This window comes from Trachurus japonicus, chromosome 3 (assembly GCF_045865225.1).
Source record: "Trachurus japonicus isolate A0001 chromosome 3, Traja_1.0".
NCBI classification, from domain to species: Eukaryota; Metazoa; Chordata; class Actinopteri; order Carangiformes; family Carangidae; genus Trachurus; species Trachurus japonicus.
Window position 1 is genome coordinate 19,052,400 of NC_140909.1, and position 24,973 is coordinate 19,077,372.

General features: G+C 42.5%; 1 protein-coding gene across 16 annotated transcripts in view; it reads left to right on the top strand.

Moving 5' to 3' along the window:
* celf6 (CUGBP Elav-like family member 6) overlaps positions 1-24,973 on the top strand; it is a 134,803-nt gene that overhangs the window by 89,745 nt on the left and 20,085 nt on the right. For 9 of the 16 annotated variants that reach the window (XR_015034623.1, XR_015034625.1, XM_085765469.1 and 6 more), the window contains exons 3-5: positions 1,300-1,348; positions 11,964-12,092; positions 16,047-16,126. Coding sequence is in view for 14 of the 16 variants with exons in the window: in XM_085765469.1 (XP_085621595.1) it covers positions 1,300-1,348; positions 11,964-12,092; positions 16,047-16,126 (258 nt within the window). In the remaining 2 variants the exon portion in view is untranslated. The remainder of the gene's footprint in view (positions 1-1,299; positions 1,349-11,963; positions 12,093-16,046; positions 16,127-24,973) is intronic. The other 7 variants (XM_085765554.1, XM_085765515.1, XM_085765493.1 and 4 more) reach the window with 3 other exon arrangements.

Consider the following 24,973-nt stretch of genomic DNA (forward strand, 5'->3'; position numbering starts at 1 on the left):
ACGTCCCCAGGGTGTCACCATGTATACGCTTGTCTATACATGTCCACCAGTCTTAGGTCTATATTTGGCTGTGGTCTGGGCTCATGTCAACTGCTGTCAAGTGCTGCGTTGCCTGAGGGCCCAACACCCACTGTGCTGCCCTAGCTGACTGATCTGAGTGGGCAGTACCGTGTGCCATTCACTGGCACTCACATGATGGACCTGTCTGCATGGCCTAGTTAGAAAGATAGGCCCACTGCCAACTGAAGCCAGAAAAACACAATGCCAAATATAAAACACAATGCCAAATATGACATGCGTGGGTAGCCTCAATAAGCAAGGGTCTTCAAGGGTGGCTCTTAACACCCACCGTTTTCACAGAGGAAAGTGGGTATATTATTCCTGCTTTAGAGACAGCACAAGATCGAGTGTTTTTCTGTTTTCATATTCAAACTCCAGGGAGTGGGAAAAAATGAAACCATAGTCAGGGGAGCAGAAAGAACCAGGGGAGTTTTTATTCACGGCAGGCAGTTTTTAAAAGGGTTTTTTTATGTTAGCTTGGCGTCCTTTTACTTTCACCTCACTATGAAATGGATCTTCAAAGGTTGTTTATCGATTCGCCACTGTTAACCTTTCACAAGCTGTTTCACAGCTATGCTGTTCGGTGGCTCTCAATAGTTTCCAGGAGGGGGAGGAGGAGGAGGATGGGGAAGAGTGGGGTTGGCTGACCAGCCAGTGGGATATTGGTCGTGAGTTTCTAAAGCGCTTCTGGGTATAGAGGCAGGAGATGAGGAAAGGATGGAGCCAGAGAAAGAGAGATTGGTAAGGGTCAGGGATGAGCAGGATATAGCTGGTGACTGGGAGTCTGGAGCCAGGAGGGGACAGGAAGAGCAAGGGCCAGCAAGAGAGGACCTTTCCCTGTGGGGCTGGGAGTGGCTGATGTAATGGCATTAATCTCCAAGTGCCATCTGACACCCAGTGTGGCTCCGTCATTGAAAAGTGCTAATTCTGCTGAACTGTGAGGGGAATTCAGGCATCTCTAGAGGCAGTGCCCTGGATTAATTAAACACGCTGGCATGGAGCACTGCACAGATTTATCTCTTTTACAGCATCGTCACTGTTTGATTTTTGTGTTTAGCCCACAGAGCAGGACAAACTCAGGACATTAACACCAGCAGCACTGCTACAATTCACTTGTTCTTTTACCACTTCACATATTGCAGCGGTTACTCCTATCATTGTGCGCTAACCAGGGATTTCCCTTCTCTTCCTTCTCTCCCTTTCTTTTTCTCTCTTCTACTTCTTTCTCTCTCTCTCCAGATGAACCGGCCCATCCAGGTGAAGCCAGCCGACAGCGAAGGACGAGGAGGTAATTAACCTTCTCCTGGTCTCTGTTGCACACTCCCCCTTAAAAACGTGCACACACACACAAACACACAAATACATCGGAACAGCACACATGCAATCCTTAATATTCTGCTCTCACTTGAGACACACTGGGAGTTAGTAGAGTAGCCCGTAATATAGGTCACTTGCTTCTATTGACTTCCCATCTGTGCCAGCAGAGGGGCTGTCTCAGGTTCACAGTCACTGGGAGCGGTTCAAAGACAAGACAGAGACATGGCGAGAAACAGGAAAAAAAGAAATGAGAGAAAGGGGGGGTGGGAAAGCATGTGGAGAGGAGGATGTCGTGCTCCGCAGAGTGATAGTGAAGTCTGCTTACAGTTTAGAGGCAGGGTAGCCCTTACACATAAACTTATAGAAACAGCTCAGACATTAGAGAGGCACAGTCACTTTGACTAAATGTTGCTGAATGAACAGAAGAGACGGTACAAGTCTCATGAAAGTGTTAACATGTCATGACTTACAGTATGAAGTTTGTAAATGCTTTGCGCTTTGCAAAGTATCAAATTCTGATTCAATGGTAACAGTTCCTTCAGTTCTCTGAAATCAACACACATATATGCACAACATACTTCCACCCTACCGAGCTATCTGCTAATCTGCCTATAGCTACTGTACCTATTTATCGCTCTTCTTCATTATTACCAATGCTACAGATTACACTGGGATTATATTGTATAGTAAACATTGTTGAACCAACTGAAGGTTACATACAGTATAGTCTGATTCAGTGTGTGGTAACAGACTTCCATACATATAGTGTATGTGTGTCATATGCGTCCCATAAATTCAATGACGTCATTTGTATTAAAAAGAAATCTCAGCTTTAAAAAGTAAACCTGTAAGCCTGACAAGCCAGACTATATCACTAAAATGTATAGTCTGGCAACGGCCGATAGACCTCGGCTCAATCCAGGGGGCAGGATGAAGGCTGTCTTTCAAACTGCCTCTGCACGCAATAGGGTAGCGCTACGACTAATCAGAGCAAAGAGCAGGATGATGGAGCAAGCTGGTAGATTAAACTTTTCCCATATCCCGTCGGCAAAACACCAATTACATCCTTCTTCGAAATGAATGACTTCAGTGCAGTTTCTTGCTCAACTTTTAAAGAAAATGACAAGTTTAATTATTTCAAAGTTGATGCCAACGCCGACTCAAACGATTCCTTTGCCAAAGCCATCTTGTCATGTTTTTCACCGTCGCAAGTATGTCGTCATCGCGTTAAGCCCGCCCAACGACTCTCTAAACAGATAGAGCGCTGTGATTGGTGAACACAAACGGTGTTCGAGACTCAAAAAGTTCCTATGGCTCGTGTCTAGACGGACCTACGGAGCAAATATATTTGCTGCTGCTAGGGTGCGTCTAGATTTCTAGGCTATAGACCTGTGCATTTGGGGCATGAATCACAACATTAAAACAAGCAATTCTGCTTTGAGTCTGTGCTGAAGCCTCCGCCCTCCATCTTTAGTCTGACTGGCATGGTGATTGACTAGATCATTCTGAAGCCATTTGTGACTAACATCACTGAGGTTAATGCAGATTAAGCCAGTTAAAGATTTACATGGGTGGAATTGGATCTAATTGGACCGGCCTGTGTCTGCCCTGTGCTTGCATTTCAGAGTGGTGATTTAGACTGCCTAGGTCAGATTAGACTGAGCCACTTCGCTGATTTATGTGGTCAAGTGTGAATCAGATGGCCCATTTCTATTGCCACACACACCCCGATGTAGATCTTATTTTTGTCATGGCGGCACTTTAATTAACGGCCATCTAAAAACAGGCAAAGTCTGACCGACAAGGCCTGGGCGAGAGCCAATCGGCATTCTCACCAAGATAAATTGGATCGCTGGGCTTAAGAGGGGAGGATGGATGGGTCCCAATATCAATTACTACCCTTTTTTCAGCAGAAAGAGAAGGGAGATGAACAGGCAGTGTGAATGAAATACAGAGGGCTCTTAGGCTGGCACAGGCCCTGCTAGTCTGTCAGATGAACTTTCTATATGGGAGGACAGGATAGGACACAGCACAGAATGAAATAAGACCAAGCAGACAGGCCCCAACAGAGATATTGAGCGTTAATGGCAACAGGAAGTCAGTAGACAGGCCAGGGAAGTAAACCACAGTCGCGGCTGACAATGAAATGAGATTTACTATGAAGGCCTGTGGTTAAAGGAAAATAGACAGCCCAGCTAGGGCCGACTAAAGGAGAGAAAGTTGCAGGGGATTCATCTGTAGAGGGCTGAGGACCAGGCAGGTACACCATCCCAGAGGAGCCTGTGAATTGTCAAACCCAGGGTTGAACTGAGACATTTGCACCTATAGAACGGAGACACATTTATCACTACCGAGACATCAGCAATTATCTGTCATGGGAACTTGTGCAGGGGTCTCAATTACGTGCCTATGAAGGCATTAGGGCCCATTACTCCATTTGGAGACTCCAGTAGCCTTTCTTTTCTTCGCAGTGTCCCTGAGAGAAATCTTCTCTCTGGGGATGCGGGAGTGTCAGGAGGAGAAGTAAAACCAGAGCTCAGAAAATGACTAGGGGGGCCCGGCGCCGCACAATCCTGCTGCTTGGCTGCCATTGTGGATCACAGAGCTGATTCTCTGGCTGTCTATTACAATGACTCATGTCTTATTTTATTTTTTTCCCTTGGATTATCAAGAGAAAATGGAGCATGGGAGGGGAGCTTCACAGCCTTTAAATCTATTTCTGTTCCTTGAGTCAGATGACCTCTTCCCCGCAAAGTCCGCATTTATCTGATGTGCTTAACACCACTTTTTCCTGCCCATTTCTATCAAACCATGATTTCAACTCAGAGATATTGAGGCACAATTGAGGCATGGGTCCTTCACTCACTCGCTCTGTGGTCAGTGCAGGAACAGACACACTACTATATCTATTCTTGAAACCCGAGCAATTTGCTCCAATCCTGAAGGGGCAGAAATGAGGAAAAGTAGCCCTCTTCCACTCCTTCTCTTTCTCCCTCCATTGCTTTCTGTCGTTCTTTCCTTCTTTACTCTTCCCTCTCTTTGTCTCATTGGTACTGCAGTGCAAAGGGAAGAGATGAAGCGAGTGATAGAGAGAGAGGTGGGGATTCAGTACAAGGCCCATGGAGGAATGCAAGAGAGTGAGGGATGGAAGACAAAAAGAGCGAGAGGGGAAGAGACGACAGGATGAGAAAGTTAACGGAGGGTGATGGAGGCAGCTGAGTGAATCTCAGCAGTAAATCATCTCAGAGCCGCCCCATCCCTATCTCCTCCTTGCCTCGCCAGGAATCTTTTTCCCCCTGACCTTGTCTGCCGCTATGTCTGTGAAGAAAAGATGGGGCCAGATTATCTATGATTGGAGATGGCCATTATCTAAACACAATCTTGGACTCAGGTCCCACTCCTCTAGCCACTGCTGTGAGACTGGAGACCACACTGATGAGAAGAGAGATGGTGGGTCAGCCAGCAACACCCTCTCCTTTTATTAACTCTGATAAGATAGTTTCAACACTCCGCTGAAATGCCCAGCAACCTCCATCAACATAGACTTTTTCACAATGTGCCACTCACAGTGCATTTGTCCACACAGTCTTCTTATGCCTCTTGTTTATTAGCTCCTTCTACTTTTGTTTTATTTGATATTTATACAGTGCCAGCAGCATTGCAGTCCCCCCGTATTTGAAAGTCAGTCGCCCTGTGTGAGCCTTTTTAATATCTTGTCCATTTGTCTGTCTGGCTGTGGGGAGTCTTTGTGAATGGGTCGGGTTTGTCCTTGCCAACCTGCTGCTCTTCAAAAGGTTGACCCCAGTCGGGCAGTGGAGAGATTGACAGGACCTTAAGATGTTACGCGCTGTGCTATCATGCCCCACCCCAGCAGGTAGGGAAGAGTGAGGGCTGCTGGCTGCCTCAGTCTGGCAGGCCACAGGGGAGGGGCTGTCTGGAGGCACCTCACGCCCACAGAGGAGCGCGCTCCACTTTACATGCAAATGAAGCCAAAAGATCCCTCTGTGCCTCTGGACACAATCGTGCAAAACTCTGAAAAGTCAAGAAGAACTGTGGCAGCGGTTGATATGTGTGAACTGAGAAATACAGTGAGGCTCGGAGACACATGGACAGACAAAAGAAGGCGCAAATTTCCAACACTGACCACTGCAGTGGTGTTAGTCAAGGATGTTTAGGGGTTAATTTGTGTTTTTTGCTGTGCTATACGTGATTGGTTGTAGCCATTACAGAACATGTTACTAATGTCGAAAAAAAAGTCAGAGTTAAAATATTTGGACAGAAGCCGCAACAGGCAATTACTCAGTTGTTCTGTGTTGGTTTTTGATCATGCATACCAGAAGGTTTAAAGCTCCCCTCCCACTCCCTTGGGTAAATGGATGTGACAGCTCTAGAGGTATGAGTAATGCATTTACAAACACGAAGCCTGTATCCCCTCATCGTTCCTGATACACTGACAATCTGAATGTTTGTTCTCCTCTGATTATTCCATTTACCACCTCACTATACTGGATAATCCACTTGCATACATCAGATTGGGACCAGCAGCAGAAAGGTTTAGTGTGTGGTTGCACATCATTTTCACTAAGATGGAGTCTAATTACATCTGTTAGCTGGGTAGGAACTAAACATGAGCTAGAAGTAGAATGGGGCTTATTAAGCACTTTAAGACTTAAGATTACAGGTGATGGGAAACGCTTGTTGGGGTTGAGAAATACAACTAAACATATACCTACTTTGTGCATGTGGTTTCACAGTTACCTCACTACATTACATTTTATACAATAATTTCAACACTGCATTTCAGCTGTGATTAACACCGAATTAATCATCAAGTTTGAGCACATCTTTATACATCTTCATAATTTTATAGTATTAAATCAAATGACACTCATCCATTTTGTTTTTTGCATGTGCTCTAAAGATGTTAACTTAATGCTGCAGCATCTGCCAACAGAACCAAGTAGAATTGGAGGAGCAGAGTTCCTGAGTTACTTGCCTTAATCCACTGCCGAATATCAAGCTGCTGTGTACAGCATTCATCCCACTTTCAACTAACGGTGTTATTATCAGCACAAACGATGCTCAGTTTATGAAAAAAATACCCGTAAAACTTCAACATTACTTTGAAATACGGTACTGGCTGAAATCATCGACCATCTGGGTATTCTCTCTATGGGCCAATTCCCATGCTAAGGAAAGGTTGATAGGCATATTTTTAACACTGACCAATGGTTGCGCAATGTGAGATGTGCAGTATGTCCATGCTGCATCAGAAACTTTTTTTCTTTTTTTTTCTTTTGAGTCAACGTGCTTCAGTTTTTCTGTTGTTCCTCACTGGCCTATTTGCAAAAGCCATTTTATTGCCAATGAATTTCATGGATACCTCTCAGTCGTCTTTATCATTCATTGCCATGATAGCAAGTACAGTAATTGTCCCTCACTCGCTATGCAGCAAGTCAAATTTCCCAAAAGCTCTGATAACACTTTTATGCTATGTTGCCATGTTAAGTCTAAAAATGAAATATTTAAGTAAGAACTATCCTATTATTTACTTTTGTTAGTGACTGCTCGTCCAAGTTGATTAATCTATTAATTAATACAACTGTAAATATTTGTTTTCAGCACTATTTCTTGAAAAGAAGGTTTGTGTGACTAAATGATGAGGCTTGTAGAAGGTGAATTATTCTTCAACATTATTTGGGGAATGGAAATTAAAGTGTGTTCTCTTAAGAATGCTAGTGCTACAGAACTATTAATTCCAGATTTAAAAAGCTAACATAATACTAGATAACAAAAGACTGTTTTTTCAGCTAACATATCCAGACAGTGTTTTGTTTTTTGTCTGGGATTTTTCTTCCCTCCATGATGTAAATGTTTAATGCTCATTATCTAAAAAACTTATTCTGCAAGCAAATGGCACCTTTTGATTCCAAACAGACACCCGCCCTCAACAAAATGTGAAAATATAATAGATGGTGAAAAACAAAAGTCTAACTCAATATTAACAAGCCATTCCTAACATTTTGTACACTCGGTCTATACGCCTACATGTGTGAGCGTGTCTGGTGGCGGGCCTCCCAGGCAGCAGCACACCAGCGTCAGGCTTTTCTAATGAGTCCATATGAAGCACAACTTCACTGTTGTGCTGCCTGGAACATTACTCTGCATTTGAAATGCACCCAGCGGCCTAGCAGGCATCTTTTATCGTTGGATGCAGCTGTCCATGCTTTCTGAACACTTACTACTACCGAGCTTCCCTGACTACTGCCAGTGGGCAATAAGTGATAGAATCATAAAAAAAGAAACAAGTAAAAAAAAAAAAGAAAAGAAAAAAAAGAAATATTTACCACGACACAGGAGCAGGAGAGTCATTCTTTAAAGAGAATATTCCCATTATTGGCAAACAAAAGCAGAAAATTTTGAAAAGTAGACTTCACAGCAACGCATTCTATGCCTGGAGAGGAAAAAGTAGTGTGAGGGATGACAATAAAGGATTAAGAGAAAGATACAAAGAGAGCAATAGATAGACAACAGGAGAAGAGAGGGAAGGAAAAGCACAATCTATATGCATATACTGCAGCCTACAACACAAGTAGCACTTTATTCCAGGGAGAGAAGCATCAATCTTGACAGCATATGGCGTCTGTGCAAAATCCATTAATTTTTAATATACCAGGCGCTGAAATGAAAAGGCTTCCTGAGACAAGCAATTGTCAGATGTCAGTAGTGTTTTGATAACTTTTTTGATCTCCTTTTTTATTTGCATTCATAAAATGGGGCTGTCCACATGCCACCTCAGTTTGGACATGGCTGGAGACTGACATGGAACCATTTTCCACTCAGCTGCTCCCACCTTCAGTCAGGAGATGAGACATTGGGAGAGCAAAAATAAATAAATAAATAAAAGATGCGTATGGCTGTGTGTGTGAGGGGACGTAAGTGTGTACCGGCTAAAGCAATTTCCTCACCCACTTCCACTTGTGCGTATGTATGTTACAGAATGCAATGACAAGCAAAATCAAAGTGTTCACACACAGGGCATTACACAAAAAACTATTTTTAATAGTATAGATATCCTTGAATCTGTAGTACATATAGCAGAAATGTTGCCTAAGTACACAGATTAATTAATGGTGTTTGAGTATGCAACAAGGAAATGTAAATTATGTAGCCAGGCTTTCCACACACACACACACACACACACACACACACACACACACTATTATTTTAAAGCAGTGGCAAGGTTTGAAAGTGCAGATTACAAAGGTCCCTTCAGAGTAGAGCAGAGAAGTGCTGTAGAGCTCAAATGTTCTCCAGCTGTGTGGCTCAGCTCTGGTAGAGGGATAAGATGAGCCTCTCTCAATGAGAGATAAGCACAAAGAGGTCAAACAGTCAGCTCAATGAGTTTTGTCATACTTCTTTATCCTAAGCCAGTTCCATAGGAAGGCCTTCACCCCTCTTAATGCAAATACATGACTACTAGACAAGAGTAGTCTCCTTTTTTTCCCCAGCCTCCACACCCCACTTTTAACGGATAACTCTTGGAGTCACGGAGTCATCTCCTTGTGCAGAGGGTGCATTACAAGATATGTATTCATATTCATAAAATGCCAATTTTACGCTTGCAAGTGGCCATAGGAGATGAGCGGGAACTTGCAAAATCCAATAAGAGCTGCTTTGGAGACAGGTGCAAAGTGGACTAATTAATAGCAATCTATACTCTGGCCAGGGCATGCAGTGGGCCGACTGAGACACTCTTAGGTCAGGCAATGAAAAGATAGCAGCTCCAAATTCATTTTCTCACTGTGGCTCTCCCAAAGGAAGGCTCCGAAGTACACTCACACTTCCTTTAATGCCTTCACTGGGGTGTAATTTATTTTTGCGTTTGCCAGCACATTTGGAAAGTTCATTACCTCTCTCATGGCTTGTTAATTAGCCTTGTAAAGCCGCCATTAGATCTCCTCGGGCCAGGACCGAGATGAGACTTTTGTCCCAAAACATTAACACACTGCAGGAGGCCTGTAAAACCGCACTCTGCCCGTTTAAGTTGTAACACTGACACCTCCGTGAAAATCTGAAAGATGGAGGGGGCGATCATGACAAAGTCGCATGTGCTCTAGATGAGCTGTTGCTTGTTTCACCTCTGCTGCCACTGACAGGGGTCAGGCTTATTTCTCTTTAACACCTGTTCCGGGCTGACTTTACAGCTACGCAAACCCTCTACTGGTGGCCAATATCCAGCTAGATGTGTGTCCTCTTGTCGGCCTTTGCTAAATCCAAGTCGACAGTATAAGTGGCTGTCTCTGTGGTTATCTCCTCAGGGTTCTCACTCACTTCCAACCCTGAAGCTCCAAGGGATGAGGACCAGTAATGAGCAGCCTCAGCTGGTGGGTTTGAGAAATCCTGCTGTGTGAGGTGTGACTACAGGAACATGGACTGACACTACAGCAGTAGAGACCAGGCAGCGTGGCCTTATTGATTATGCAGGTGCTCATTTGTGTGGCCAAGCGGGTAGCAGGCACGTGTCTCATTTGAACTTTACAGGAATGGAACAGGATCCGATTTCCCCGCTGCAAAAAAAAAAGGAAGCCCTGGTGCTTTATTTTTAGAACAGCTGCGTCTAATGGGGCCTGGCAGGTACAGGAGGCGTCACATCTGTCGAGGCCCAGGTGATGCTCTCGCCCTCCTCTCCTCCCTGCTCCTCACCCGCTCCCTACCAGTCAAATGACTCACACTGAAGATCAACAGTGTCATTTCCAATAAACTCCTCTTCCTCTTCCTGCCACTTTCCATCAGTTCTGGCGATGGATTCTTGCTAGTAGCTATTTCATTCCACAACACAGCAGAATAGGGGATGCATAATGTAAAAGATGTAAGGAAGATGAATTCTCTGTCTAATACCAGAGCACCAGGAAGATTAATTAGAAAAATCCTGCGTTCTGACTGGCCAAAATCTTGTGGTATAGAGCCCATACATCTGAGCCAGTGTGTCCCCCTTTGGAGCTCAGGAAGCAACCGAAAGTTAATTTGGAGCAACTCTGCAAAATTCACTGGAGTTAAGAATTGGTCTGGGAATTGGGAAAAGTCAGTGCTCAGTACCAGCCCAACATTTAGAATCTACAGTGGGGATTTATTTCTCATTTTTATACTTTTCCTTCACTACTCACCCAGGACCAGTTTCATAGTCATAGTCATACCCTGATATTTTCATAATTCTCATGATTCATACCTAGTATTCATTTTGAATGATCTTATTCCACTGTTATTATTCGATTTAGGTGGAAATACAGTCATTCTGCTATCTAATATATAGAATTATATATATTATTATAATTGCGTAAAGTAAGAAAGTTTACCAAAACACTAAAATACAAAATACTTTTTCTTATCATGTTTATATAACCAAATATAAACTGTATAATATGATAGCTTGTTAGTCTTACGTTAAGGTTAGTATAAGAAAGTATGAGAACTAAACTTTGTAGCTTTCATAGCTATAATATTTTGCTGTGCACCACCATTCTCCATCACCAGGCTGAGGAGGAAGTGAAGGCTCTTGGTCATGGTTACTATATTGTGTTTGAAAACAGAATACAGATTTAGAGAGCATGTGTAGTAAAACAAGCTCTTTCTCTGAATTGCATTAACCTTGGTCTCCTTTTTATTTGTTTGCAATTAGATTTGAAAAATGAGAAATGTACAATCCTTTGGCTGATAATTACCAACAAACAACTTCTCGTCAACAAGTTCGAGCCAATGCACTGAATCCTGTTTGGGAAATTTAGTCAAGTAAAATGTAAAATCAAAGTATTTATTCCATGGCTTAAAGATGCCCACAGACTTTGTCGCCATACATGTTTAACATGTAATAGTCATAAAGAGAAAGCAGAGAAGATGAGAAAAGACTCAGAGAATCAGAAACCAGTATAACAGTAAGTTTATCATTGGGTGGAATGTGCTGCAAATAAGGGGCGGCCAATAAATCTTGTTTGGGTATTATTCATAGCCCAGTGAAATACACCCCTGACACAGAGTTTACTCCTGCTTATTACATTTCCTATCGCCTTGGTGATGAGAATATGTAATACCACGTTCTGGTTCCATGTTCTCTTTCAACTTAGCGAGTTAAGCATCGAGACAATCTAACAGTTTGTCTACATGAGCAAAATATTCCCACTCTCTTTCTGCCTTTACCTGAAACCCACTACGCTCAGAACATCATCTCTATCAAACATCACTGTGGCAGACTTGAATAGCTCTCTCGAAACGGGAATATATCTCAGTACCAGGGTGGGGTGGCACACTACACAACAGCAAGATCAACAACAACAGCAGCAGCAGCAGCAGCAGCAGCAGCAGCGGCGGCAGCAGCAGCGTAGGCTCACAGCAGACTGCTGATAAAGAGGGGAGAGGTAGAGGGGCTGGGGGCTGGGGGGTGCGTGAGTTGCACAAGTTCCTCTCAGCTCAGCAGAACGGTGCCATCAGCTGTAGCATTTGTCTGTTCTTTCCTCTCTCCCAACCCTCCCTCCCTCCCTCCCTCCCTCCCTCCCTCCCTCCCTCCCCCACCTCCCCCTCTTCCTATCCAGAAGACAGGAAGCTGTTTGTGGGAATGCTCGGCAAGCAGCAGAGCGAGGATGACGTCCGGCGGCTGTTTGAGACCTTCGGCCAGATCGAGGAGTGCACCGTCCTGCGAGGGCCTGATGGGGCCAGTAAGGGTCAGAGCCCACACACCTCCCACTCTTTTTTTTTTTTCTTCTGCCCTGTCTGTCCCTCTTAATTCCCGTCTGTCTGTACTTGTGCCATCTCTTTCTCTGCTCTTTATGTTTCTAGAGCCATGCTTCACCCGCTGTGCACTCATTGACATCGTCTGCGATCCACTCTGCTCCTCTGAATAACTCACCCTCCCCTTCAGCCATTCTGTTTTTTTCACCAGCTCTTATGTGTCTCGCTCGCATTTCTTTCATACCTCATTGTCACTGTGCTCTGACACCTCTTTCCTCCCACTTTCTTTTTCTCACTACTTTCTGTATTTCCCTTCCCTTTTTTTGTTCGCGCTCTACCTCTCACTTCTTTTTTTCCTTTCCCTCCCCAACTTCTTTTTCTGTTGTCTCTTCATCACAGCAGCTCCTCTCACCCTGGGCTTGTACTCAACAAATACATCAAACAACACCTTGTCTCTCCGCTTACCCCTTTCCTCCTCCTCCTCCTCCTCCTCCTCTTCCTGTTATCTGAAAAGCGGAGGGGTGTAATCATGTTTGTTTCCCACATTCTCGTCATCCCTCCCCCGAGACACCATTGGACGATAATGTCCTACTGTAAATAAAGCAGCCAGGCTCTGGGTTTTGCTGCTGTCACTCACTGGGTGGTAGATTTGCATGCATTCAGGAATAGCTTATGCATTCATGTCTCTGGCTCATGTGCTATTTAGTTAGTAGAGCGTGGTCAGATTAAAGATGGCTGTGAAATGCGCGATGCAGGTGGGATTGTTCTGAGAGTGCGAGAGCCTCCCCAATCACCCTTTGATGGGTCTCTGTCTCGCAGCCATATTCGGAGTGATAACACCACTGACATTGCTTGGAACCTCTATCTTTCTTTCCCTCTGTTGACTATGATTTATTCACCTATATGAAGCATGTGAATGTGTGAAAACAATGTGTGGGAAGGCAAGGGATGGTTGGAAGGTTGGTCATGTGCAAGCCTTCTGTGTATATCGAAGAGAAAGGGGGAGTTATACTGAGCCACGCGCCTATCTGTGTCTGCATCTGTTCCTCTCACTGTTAATCCTGGGTCTATTGCTCTGCGTCACCCCACTGGTCCACTACCTGTCTTTCTCCCTGGCTTGTTTCCTCTTTTGCTGTCTCCCTCCAGCTCCTACTCTTCCTGTCGGCTCAGATGCCTCAATCTGATTGACAGCACATAAAATGAAATAAGGCCAGTGCTGCTGTGTCAGACAGGAGCTAGTTTTCTCCCTCATTCACGCCTTCACTCCTTTTCACCCTCCTGCACCCCACACCTCAACTCTTTTTTTTTCTCTGTCTCCTCCCTTCACATGCCGTACGTTTCCTGTGTTGGTATTTGTCTCTATTATCACTGGCTTGATCATTCCCTTTTCTTCAGCTTTCAATGCTATGAAATGGAAAACTGTGGAGTAATGTTAAGTATGAATGCTACCACGAGACAAAGGTCTCATATATAGGTATCTGGTCCTATCACTCACTGTGCAGCAGTCCTACGCAATCATTACGGGATGTTACGGCAAATTATTTTGCCAGCCGCCTCGCTCGGGATGAGGTCCCCATAATTTGAATGAGACAGACCTTGAAATTGACAGTGCTATCTGTTCCATGATGGAGGCTTTGTCCCCTGTTGATGTAAATTTATGCTACTCAGAGGCTTTTCAGCACCCCTCTTCACCCAATAAAAAGGCCGAGAAGTTTAACATCCATCTCTCTTTGGCGCTGCTCCTCAAAGTACTTTCAAAGTGCAACACTTGCTGCCAGAGTTGAATAGAGCCCCGAATTGTCAGGAATAATAGAGAGATGGCTTTTAGGTCTATAATTAAGTTGTGTTATAAATGTCACCCATCCAGTGGGATGGAATTCATGCATACATATTATTACCCCGGGAATTCAAAAGGCAGCGCAGATCCTCTCGCTTGAAAGCAATACAATCTCTCTTTTTCCTTTTTTCCCTACTCATTCTGAGACATCAAATTCAAAAACTCAAATGTGCACTATAATTTATGAGGCTGTAGCACTTCCAATTCTTTTGAGATGTTGTGCTCTGTGTCCCTTAACTTTTTTTTTTTTTTAAGGTCAGCAGAATCAAGGCTAATGCACTGTTTCTTGATGGAGAAATTTCAGAATATTGTATGTTACGCATGAGTCTGCCATTGAAGGTGTATGCCAAGCCCTGCAGTTTTGAATGCGTCTCTGGATGTGCTAAGTTCTTGGGGTCATAGGGACCCTGACACAATGTCTGATAGCCTTGTTAGTGAACCAACAGCAAGTTATCTTGCCTTCTAAACCCAAAAGGCCTCTGCGAGACCAAACCGCCCCTTATTATTTCACCTACAAAGGTTAAATGCATTTGTTCCTTCAAAGACAGAGTTGAATGGCACATAGTAGTCTGATGCATTTCCCTTGAACAAATGAAGACCTTTCCTGCCTCTAACCTGGAGGGGTGTTTGAGTGAAGTAAAAATGGTGCTAGAGTGCTGTGACAGAATCAAAATACTTTTTTTATTTTTTACTTATCTGTTTGCCTCTGTAGATATATGCAGCTTTGAGGACATTTCACAGTACAGAAAATACATGGCCTTTACTACTCACCACATTTCCGCTCACAATAGTTGCTACTACTTACTATTTATTGTGTGGCAGGAATGTGCATGCAAAGCCTCAGGTAAAGGTGGAAATTGCCCTCAATTGTGCACATACTGCATGTCCTTCAGTTCAGTTTTTTATTATGTCAGGAAATTTCTAATTTGTATGTCGGGGAAGCAAAGATGACACCTGAAATGTAGAAGTGAATGGATCGCTGCCAAAAGCAGAACATCTCCTGAGCCTACCTATCAGTGTTTGTAATTTAAATGAATCATCATGACTCCTCTGGGAATACAGAGTGAATAAATGTATATGAACACATGTAGCTGCTTTAAATAGGTATCAGCAGTTCTCAAGAAAGCAGGGATTGAACTCAGGGAAAGACACGGGTGCCACTCGATTAATGAAAAGGGGGCAGAATTAATCCACGAGTTTGTTAATTAGGTATCTCTTGACTTAACACATGAGCTACCTGAAGGCAAGGATAAGAATAGGACATAACAGAATACCTCTTACATTCTATGACGACCATAAAGCTTAGAGAAATAGCTCCTGTTTAATTTAATGGCTTTTGGAAAATTACCACATTTCAGTTCCACTGTAATTCAGTTCACTGGCTTTCTCTTTATGTTATAGTACTTTAGCGCCTGTCCTAACCTACGCACTGATGCAGTATTTAATAATGTGGTTAGGATGTGTAAGCTTCAAAAACACATACTGTGCATTATTATTATCTATCTGAATCATTTTTAATATCATTTGAAATGTTAATGCAATGAGGCTCCGACACGCTGCCGCCAAGACTCGTTCCCTTGTCTTCGGGCCAACTTTTTATGTTGGCTTTTCCTTTTGTGCATTAACTACACAACAGATTTTTTGAATGCCCCTTGAGCAAGGCCCCCCATCTCCCCTCCCTTTGAAATTATATGCGAGCAAAGATTTGGTTAGATAGGCAGATTATAATACTATGCCTTTGTCATCATAATCTCTTTTATGAGTGACTGCACACAAATCATAATGTGTAAATATTAAACAGATTAATAATCACAAACAAGTCAGGATAGTAAATGCCTTGGCTCCATGCTCCAAAGTGGAGGGGGTGGAATTAGAAATGGGCAAGGGACAGGATGTTCCACGCAGCTAATGCCTTCACTACAATTAGACTGATTTATTCAGAGTTATGCGCTGAACACACAAATGGCAGGATATATTTACAAACCAGATAACATGAAAACAATGGTAATGAATGGTGTTCCCCCCCACCCCCCATTTTCAAGGCCACCACCCTGATGATGTGCCCCTCCCTTCTATCTCTCTCTCTCTCTGTCTCTCTCTCTGTATACAGGCTGTGCCTTTGTGAAGTTCTCCAGCCACGCAGAAGCGCAGGCCGCCATCAACAGCTTGCATGGTGGACAGACTATGCCTGTAAGTAACACATTATGAAACATGCATAACAAGCATTTACCCTATAATGGAATTAACTTCAGAGTCTAATTCATTTCAATACAGTTAAGTGTTTTTACACTTGATGTGGGTCGTTTTAGAAAAAGGTTTTGCAAGTGATGCAATGTCCTTTGGTTATCTACTTATTCCAACTGTTTAGTCTGTGCTGCCAGTTGTAAAACATGCTTGAGGCAGAATGGGATCAAATTTACAACAAAGATAGATGGATAAAAACACTGACCAAATCCTCCCTTAAAGTGTTCTATTCCTCATACACATGGCCCACTAGAGGATGTACAGTATGCCTCCTTTTGAAATTCAAAACTGAATACTTTTGCTTTTTTTTTTATGTGTTTGGCAACAATACCATACAATTAAGACTAAAGCATACACACACAACATACAAACAAATATACATTTCTTCATTTCCATCTTGTACAGTGGAGTACATATGTATACTTTTTATACTATACATATACTGCATGTGTATAGTTGCCACACTGACTCTTTTCCTGGCACGTCAACAGCCCACAGTCTTGCATATATTTTCACTGTATTATTACACACAAAAGATTCCCACTGTCAGCATCCACAACCTTACAGCGCACAGCTGCAGACTCTGTATCTCCGTCTTTTCACTCTGTATCCATTTCGCTCTCCTGCTATTCAAACTACTTTTTCAGCAGACTGATAGAGTATTTACATTCACAGCCTAGATATGATTACTGTGCACCACACATGAATCCATAAACGTGCCTTCAGGAGACATTGTACTGCATGTGTCAATATGTTATTCATATGTTATATTTAAAATTAAAGAAAAATCACAGGTGGAACTGAATGAAACAGAAAAATAATGATATATACATGCTTTCTAAGTTATGCTGTGTGAGTTTGTTTGTAACTGTTACCTAATATTCAATAATAATATATAATTATATATAGATATATTTAGCTTAAATTGCAGTCTTTACATAGGACCAGTTGAGTTTTATTTGTAACAAACAATGAATAGTTACAAATTTATTCGCTTTCCACTGAATTCAGTGGGTTACCTTTGCACTGCAGGTTGTATTTCCACTTAATTTTCGTAGTGTTACTTAGAAGCAGACCACCACACTGGAGACCTCTTTCTAAACATAAATTGACTTTAAGTTACAGTTAGTCCTGATTATGTTAATCAACGTATGAAAAACTATGTCAGAATGAGAAATGAGTCATTGGAAATGTATTAAAACATCACTGCCAAGTGATTTAATATAAACTATCAATAAGTCAGTAGACCACAAGGCATTTTGATGCAGCTGTGATTATACAAAAGTAGGATGTGGTTTAGGTACATTTGCTTTTGAAAATGAAATTATACTTTACTGCAAATAGAAGATGAGATAGATTTTTAAATCTATGTTTTAAACAAGAACAAATTAAAGTTTGGATGACCATTTTCTGATTGTGGATTAAAATGTTCCTGTGTCGCTGTCAAAAGTTAATAGTTTGAACAGCTCTCTTAACCTGTCCCTGAAAACTGAAATTAGTGTGAAATTAGTGGTTTTACATTGGGAGACAGAGTGTCATCTTCATGGTGAGGCAATTTAACTGGTTGTAGGGTGTCAAGAAAGACTATTTCAGAAATGCCATAATTAAATCTTGGTACTTTCTATGCTGTTTCTAGGCAGTTTATAAGAATAGATTTTCTAACTTCAAAATATAAATGTATGTCATCAGTACATTGAAATCTTTTTTGTGTTCTTTTGACATGTTCAAGTAGAATTGTGTAGTGAAGGAAAAGATGATAAACAAATACAATATAATTGAACTGGATTGAAAACTGAACCCAAAATCTAACTCTGACTGGGGATAAGAAGAGGGCACTGATATTCTCGTAAATAGTTTCTAGGCAAGAGGTAAAAAGTTTTATCTCAACAGCCAGCTGCTCTAAATAATAATTACAGCTGCTGCACAGCAATGGTCGGGCCGGGCAATTTTAAGCAGAATTAGGCAATTTGAAAGTAAAAGTTCCAAAGCTGTAGCACATATGGTTGATTTGGTATAAATTGTCAAAGTTTTGAAATTTAGAGGCTTGCTGTAATGCCACTGTGAGGACTATTGTCTTGTACTTCAAATTGAGGACATCTTAATGTGTCATCATCATCACCCTTGCTGGGGCTTGAACTTAGAACCTCTGACACCAAGAACCAGCTCCTAGCTCATTGAGAAGTGAGACCTGGTGTGCGGCCTGACAAATGGACTCAGGGAGTCACCAGCCAGGCAGCAGTTGTCAAGGCAGATTTAAAAAATTGTCAAAATGTCAGAAATACTAGCAAAAATCTGATAATACATAAATTGCATCTTGACAGCATGGAAATGTTGGTGATAAGTGTTTTGTTTCATAAGAGAAAATCTAATGTTTAAAAATGCCACATGCAGAATTCAAAATGTTTTCAAAATTCAATTTTTGAGATAACATTCAGATATTTGCCAAACTCTATCAACCACGACTCCAAAATATTGTGAATTTTTTTTCAGAAAGATTGAAAATGTATTTCGGATGAATTGGATGGTATATGTTTACATTACTCTTACAGTAAAACGTTTTCATGCACTGTGGGCTCAATTTTTGATCAATCAAAAAAAGTCTGAAGAAGCTCTCTAGCAAGTTTGGTGTCAATTGAGCAAAAATTGTAAGTTAAGTTTCTTAATTTTTCACGCATGAGAAGTACGATTTTCTTGGAGGAAGAAGAAGAACATTGAGGAAAACAATAGGGTCCTGGCAGCTTAGGCTGCCCAGTCCCTAATACATGAAACCACTGGCCAGAGCAAAACATATAACAAAGACAGTACAAGCTCTGCCTGCTGAACATCTCGTAATATGATAGGGACAGGTAAAGGGCTTCATTCATGTCACAACCTTTTCTAGTAACACATGAGAAATGCCTTGAAAGGAGCTCATAACTGCCAAAGAATGATTAGCGGCAACAGTGTGGCCCCTGTCAGGGGGCTGCGTTTTGTTAAGGAATATTAAACATTTACTTGAAAACACTTATCAAGGGAGGTTTCATTAAAGTGAGTATAAGGGAGGTTAACAAGGAAGTCAATAATACTGAAAAGCACCCTAGAGTTAGGATGGATCTTCAAAATGAGGTCAGATTAATAAGCCACTTTTGCTTCCTTAACCGCTTCCTGCTATTTGAGCATTAAGTCTTTCATAAAATATTGTGGAACTCTTGCAGTTTATCATTCTCCCATTAACTTTTAGCTTTCCCACATTTATTCTCCACAGCCTGAGTCTGGGATTTTTATCTTGTCATGTTGTGGCATAATGTAGTGCTGTAAATACTAGGGATATTGCTGCAACTCTTTGTACAGTTACAGAAAGAACACGAATACAGGCATCTGTCCTGGCAGTGACACATATTGACCATAACACAGAATCGTACAGAATGTTCACATATAATGAAAGTTTTCATTTCAACGTACTTTTGAGTGCTGTGCAATATAGCGTTGCAGTGTGGAATTGAGGAAAGTAGGTAATGGTGCGTTGGTCCAGCTTGATATACAGTAGTTATGAGATGCATGAAATAGCATTAGTTGGTGTAGATTTGTTTAGTTGAAGATTGAGGCCAGTTAATTACAAATTGGATATGCTTCTGTCAGGCTTGAACAAGGCCACCAAAAAGGCTTAAGTAAAAGAAATGATGAATTAGGAAGCATCTCTCTGCCAGTGCTGCGTGTGTGTTGAGTGCTGCACAGCTGGACACACACATGAGCACACACTCACTTTCTGGCAGACATCCGCACCTTCACACACTTCACTGATGTTCCGCAATAAATATTTACGGACGCTTCCTGGCAGCCAGATAGTGTCCTGGAAGCCAGATGTAATTTACACATCTTTTTGATGCCGCCTCATTTTGCATTACATTGAAGTAGTGAGGGAGGGAAATAAGTGGTAGAGACGCTTTAACTTTGTGTGTGTTGTTGTGCTCTGTAGAGACCAAACTTTTTGGCATGTAAACCACAAGGGTCAAAATTTAATAAGCCGCCGGCTGAGAGCCAAACAATAATCATATTGCCCACTGATCATGCACAATTACTGAAATTTGATTATAATCAAGATATTTACCTTGTACTCAAACTATCTTGTTGACTCAATCAATAGAATATGTTTACATCCAAAAGATTTACATAATTGAACTCTCATTTGGCTGATTTTTCTTAGTTGTACAGATCAAAATCTGGTTCACACATAGTACTATCGCACACGTGTGTGTTTGCTTTTGCTGTAGCCCAGGCAGAGTTACATTAGTTTGGGTCACTCAGCCACCTGAGGTCTGGTGCAGATGAACTGTCCAAGGCAACATATGGAGCCCCAAACAGACCTGGGGCTGATCAGGAGTCATCCAAAAGTTCATTAATAATCTATATCATCCATATTTCTCTCCCTCTATCCCTGCACCTGTTATCCGCCTCTCCACAAATCCAACTTCCTCATAGATTAATAGGAAAGGTGGCCATTAGTATCCAACTAAGGCTTTGGTACCGATGGGGGATGCAGTTAATTTGGATAATATCACTGCCACATGTCGTCAACAACAGACTAACAGGAGGCAGGATTCAGAGAGTGGGCTGCTCTGCTCACTGCCTGCTGCCAGCTGTGAGGTCTGGATGAACCTTGAACAAAGAGTTGTCTCTCACCTCCTCTCTGTCTCTCTCTCCCTCTTAATGTTCCCTCTACAGCATCTGTGTTACCTGGCACACACACGCGCCATAAATAATACCTCACCAAAACACACTGGCCCAAAATGAAAAGCTTTAATGAAGCTTAAGGGCAAGGGATGCCACCAAAGGGCACGCGCTGATAGATCGGGTCATAGCTTTAATTGATGTTTATTGCAGATTGCAGGTGCTTCTGGAATTAACTTAAGAGGTGATTGGGCACAGAGCAGTCACTCTCACTGGTTTCAGCTGTTGCATTACAGTGGGGCTGCAGAGGCACAGGTGGCAAAACTTCAAATGTCAAAGCCGAGGGCAGCCAGACAGCACCCAGCAAATTGCAGACATTGTCACATTCGGTGTCAAAGCATGGCTGACAGGGCGTGTGGAGCTCGCCGGTGTTGGCAGCAACAAGAGCGTGCATGTGTGTGATACTATAGTTCTCAATTAATGAGAGATAAGACCAAGCCAGAGAGCATTGTCAGTGTAATCCACAAGTCATCAAACACCACATGAAACTAGTGTAGAGCCTGGGCAGGCTTGTGGCTGACATACAACATGGAGTTTTGTTTTTCCTCGGTCCTGACAGACGGTAGCAAAAAAAACTGCTACTGATGGACAAAATGTAGCCGAGTGAAAACACCATTATGAATGACAGGTATTCTTCTTCTGTGAGTTTCCTGTTTGATGCGGTGTGCTCGGCAGCCGCAGCAGTATGTGGTGGACTGGAAGGGGCCAGACCAAGACAGCATCATCCGCTGCTAATGAGAGATGGTCCTCCCGTGAGGCTAGCGAAGACATAGCCAGGTTCAGAGAGTTGAATACCAAGCCCGTAGGAGGTTCATCCAATTACCAAACAAAGTTGTTCCGGTGTATTCAATTAATTTTCTAACAGATTCTCGATTAGCAGTTTCTCTAAGTCTGTAGAAAGCTTTGTCATCTACAAGAAACTGCTGCTAAGATGGTTGTTAGCTGTAGTTAGCGTCTGGTCATTAGTATGCTTTTCTAAATGACAGCTTCCTTTCAATGAGTATGTTGTTTTATATTGTGTTGCTGTAAGCCTCTGTAGTGGAGGATGGATGGATGATGAGTGTCTGTTTACCTGTTGGTAGACACTTAACAACAGTGTCTTTTTATCACAGTGATAAAAGAATAATTCCGTTTCGCTGGTGTAGTTGAGTTTTAATCCCTCAATTACCGTTGTGTATTTTCCCATCTACACATTTTGTGGCCTATACAAAATCCAATATGGGAGATTTTCACAAGTCAAGTGTGTTGTTCAAGAAATTAGATTAGTTTTTGAACCCATGACAAATTCCTTAGTTGTACCTGTCAAAAGTGAAGGCTCCCTGTTGGCCCTTATCAAATTCAGCGAATTCATTTTCTCTCCAGGTATAGGAGTCATGCCGGTGGAGGTTATTATTCTGTTTGTTTGTCAGCTTGTGATTTTCTGCTACCAGTGAGGAGTGGCTGTTTTGCATCCAGTGCCTGTTGTCTGCTGCCACCTGTTCCTTCATTACCTGGCCACATATCACTCTTTCTTTATGTGGACAGAAACTTCTCATGCGCGAGGGGGATCACACTCTGAAATCTGCTTTTTCTGATTAGGCCTTGGATCTAGTCAGAATACATCCGCTCGAGATGTAAGGATATGAAATTCTCCTATTCAGGGGTGAGGATAAGATTTTTTTTTTTTTTTTTAGAGGGGATATATTGGCTTTTATGTTATGAAAGTCAGAAATGCTCGGCTCAGACATGAATGGCAGCGCTGACAACACCTACAGAGGCTGTTGTAGTGCTTTAGTCCTGCTGCCAAGACTTTTCAGTGCAGACACTGCAGACTGGGTGTCCTCCTGTGCTGTCGTCTACAGCAGAGCACTCTGCTGGGAGAAGCCAGACCAGGCCAGACTTGCCTCACAGCCTGGCCTAGTCTGGCTCAAGTCACGGTGCAGTGAGTACAGGCAGCCTCAGGCTTTCACAGTCCTGATGCTCACAATGCATTCTTCATGAGGTATTAAATGAATATAGGAAAACAGATACACAAAGCAGAAAATAAATGTGATCTAAATGCCAGGCCCCCGTGCTGTGTGCAAGCTTGAGCAACAATGCTGGAGGAAGATGTTTGCTCGGTGCCAGCCTCATTAAATTCAACAACCCAGTCCGTTCAACTGGCCCACAAAGTTGAAAAAGAATGGAAAAAGGTCAGGAGGTGGGATGAAATGAAATTAGAAAAGGAGAAACTGTGCCGTTAACGCCACCACGTCGGAGTATTGATTTAACTAATTGAAATGGCACCAAGGGAGAAACACCAGATGGGTCTCCTCTGGCCTGAGGTGGGGTGCTGGCTGGCTCTGATAGGATCCCATCTGAGACGCACTGTCCCTGGGGTGCATGCTGATGCCTTCCTTTATTCCCCAGACTCTTTCTCACAGTTATCTACAGCCAACACATTCTCTTGGTTTTGTTAATAAAGTGACCCTTTTTTACATGGGTTAGTCAAATTGCTTGGAAAAAACTCCTAACAAGAACTTGTGCATTGTTTTTTGTTTTGTTTTTGTTGCCTTTGGTAAATGCATGTTGGTCTTATTTATGCAGAGAATGATCATCAGACAGGACAGAAAATGTTGCAGAGATAAGGAAAAGGCTTAAGAAAATGCAGACTGGCTTTAGTGTATTGTGAAAGTAAAAATCAGCAATCAATGCCAGGTGTAGGCACGATAAACGCATGACTAACCAAACTCCAAAGCACTAGAGTAGACCACCCTGGCAAACTGCCCTCTCAATGGCATTATTGCTTCGCTTTTCCTGTTTAAAATTTCATGAAGGCCATACAAAAATAAGACACACATTTTGTATGAACTGCTATTAAATAGCATGAAATAAGGATGAACTACAGTACAGTAAGACAAAGGCTGTGTTTGTTCGGAGGCTGAATGCACACTCTTACTGTGCTGGTGCAAAATTCAACTTCAAAAGGGCACACGTTTGTTTGTTTGTTTCTATGATTTTCTGTTTGGACAAGTCTGCTTTAGTAATGTACCGCCTGTAAGTAGCGCTCAGACTTAAACTTAGACCTGTAGGGCAGTTTAGTCTCTCTTTGTCAATTTCAATTTCTTATGCACTGAGGCATATACACACATGAACGGGAAACAGGTGTGTGTAGCATCAACCACACCGGTCAGTCCTCTGCAGTTCACAAACATTACCGATTTCTACAACCAAAGAAAATATGGAAATCTCAATCAAAGCCTGAATTTGTACCGACCCTGTCAGGACGAGGGATTTGTGAGTGATGGATCCAAGTTGTGATTATGGAGTCCTTTTCTCCTTGTGTCTTTGCTTTTATGATCTTACTAATCATATCCTGACTGCCCCCTGGCTGCCTGTGTCCTTCTGTCCTGGTGGTACTCCATGCTCTTTCCCAGCATGCACTGCCTATAATTAAATAGGAGCCTGGTCCTCTTGACGGTGTCTGTGGCTGCTTTCTCTGCCTGGCAGCCTCCTGATCCTCCTTCTACAGTATCTCTCTTTCTCTCAGTATTTATCTCTGTGTCCCTCACTCACACACTCGCTCCCTCTCTCCTTTCCTGGATGTCACATGAGAAACTGACTCTGGTCTCTGTCTCTCAAATGATTTAATTGGATGCAAACTCAGGAGCACGGACATCAATATGGAACTATATCTGCCATAAGGCAGAGCCATTAGTCAATACTTTGCCCTCCACATGCCGAAGGCTTTTGTCAGACCTAATTACCCAGTACTGTATTCAGTGGAGCCTTACCAGTGGGGGACTGGGACTCCTGTGGGATCTGGTTAGGATCACAGTTCACTCCCAGTGTATACAGTGGAGTTGGAGAGTTCACAAAAGCAAATATCACTCACTCTTCTCTTCCATTTAACGCTGACAGCTAAGAGACTGCAGTCATGTGCATATTCAGTTCCACTGGCTTCCACAGTTAAGAAATAGGCCTGGAAGACTGAAGTGTTATCTGCACTGGACATCAGTTGACAGAAATTAATAACATGCAAAGCAGCGATGCAAAGGATCCACTCTCATGTTTGTAATAAAAGAGGGTTGATGCACTGATACAGATCAGCTCCACATCTTTTTTTTA